Raw genomic sequence first — 997 nt, 5'->3', positions numbered from 1 at the left:
TTTGGATCTGAGTAAACAAATGCCAATGTTGCACAAACACACACATGCAGCAAATCTGCATTCATTAGTCCCACAAGTGGAAAATCTGCATTGTGTTACGAGTTCAAATATTGAGGGTGAGCACAAAGACAACAATGGTCCAGAAGAGCTTCGGTCAAACAATGATTTTAATGAACACAAGCGTGGGGAGATGAACACTGCCCCCAGACAGCATCGATCTCCGCCCAATGATACACAAGCAGTTGTTTTATACCATCGGGGTTTACTTTTATGACGCCCCCTCATGCGTCAAGCAGATACAATACATGCATAAGTTTCAAAACCACATATGTTCTGTTGACGACTTTTGACACATTTAAAAGGATATCTTCTCCATCTCGAGGCCAGGTGCTTCCTATTAATCTTCTAACTCTCGCTTATCTCCTGTAAAAAACTGTCCCTTAGGCAGACACAATTTTGCAGTCACAAGCTTTTGCAACTTATTATTTGAACTCTGACCTGGTGATGGTGGAGGAGTGTGCGAGGAGAAGGCTCCGTGTGATAAGATGGAGGTCCAGGTGTTGGAGTGAGACGAGAGGAGAGAAGCGGGAGAGGAAGATGAGGCATGGGGGAGGAAGACGGCGTCGATCAGCACTCCGTCTGAGAGAGCTGAGGGGACAGAGTGGTTCATTTACATTTGGAAAATCTGACCGTGTCTCAATAAGCTATCATGACAGTCACCATGGTTACCAGTGCGCTTATTAAAGTGTACCTCTCAGTCTCAATGTGTAGTAGCCATCGAGGGTGGAGTCAAACCTCTCAGGCGTCACCCGCCCTCCCATTGCCACCGCAGCCACCTGCTCCTCTCTGTGGGCGTGGTCATAACGCATCGGGAGCGTCTCCACAGCAACAGGTGTGTAGGAGCCATATGAGTTGTTTCTGTCTGACTAAGTGGGTTGGTATAAATGGACTCACTGTATTGGTGCATGGGTGTGGGGCGTGTCTCATGGGTGTGGTA

At 47.5% G+C, this 997-nt stretch overlaps 1 protein-coding gene across 1 annotated transcript; it reads right to left on the bottom strand.

Annotated features, from left to right (window-relative positions):
• Positions 1-498: 498 nt before the first annotated feature.
• LOC106632509 lies at positions 499-895 on the bottom strand (the record flags this gene model as incomplete). The annotated part of the gene is made up of 2 exons (XM_042217982.1): positions 752-895; positions 499-648 (listed from the first exon to the last, which is right to left on the bottom strand). Coding segments are annotated over exons 1-2 (268 nt in total), but the record flags the coding sequence as incomplete, so codon positions are not given.
• Positions 896-997: the final 102 nt, after the last annotated feature.

This window comes from Haplochromis burtoni, unplaced genomic scaffold (genome assembly GCF_018398535.1).
Source record: "Haplochromis burtoni strain Fernald_Lab_line unplaced genomic scaffold, NCSU_Asbu1 Contig_4407, whole genome shotgun sequence".
NCBI classification, from domain to species: Eukaryota; Metazoa; Chordata; class Actinopteri; order Cichliformes; family Cichlidae; genus Haplochromis; species Haplochromis burtoni.
This window is presented reverse-complemented; position numbering and strand designations above follow the sequence as displayed.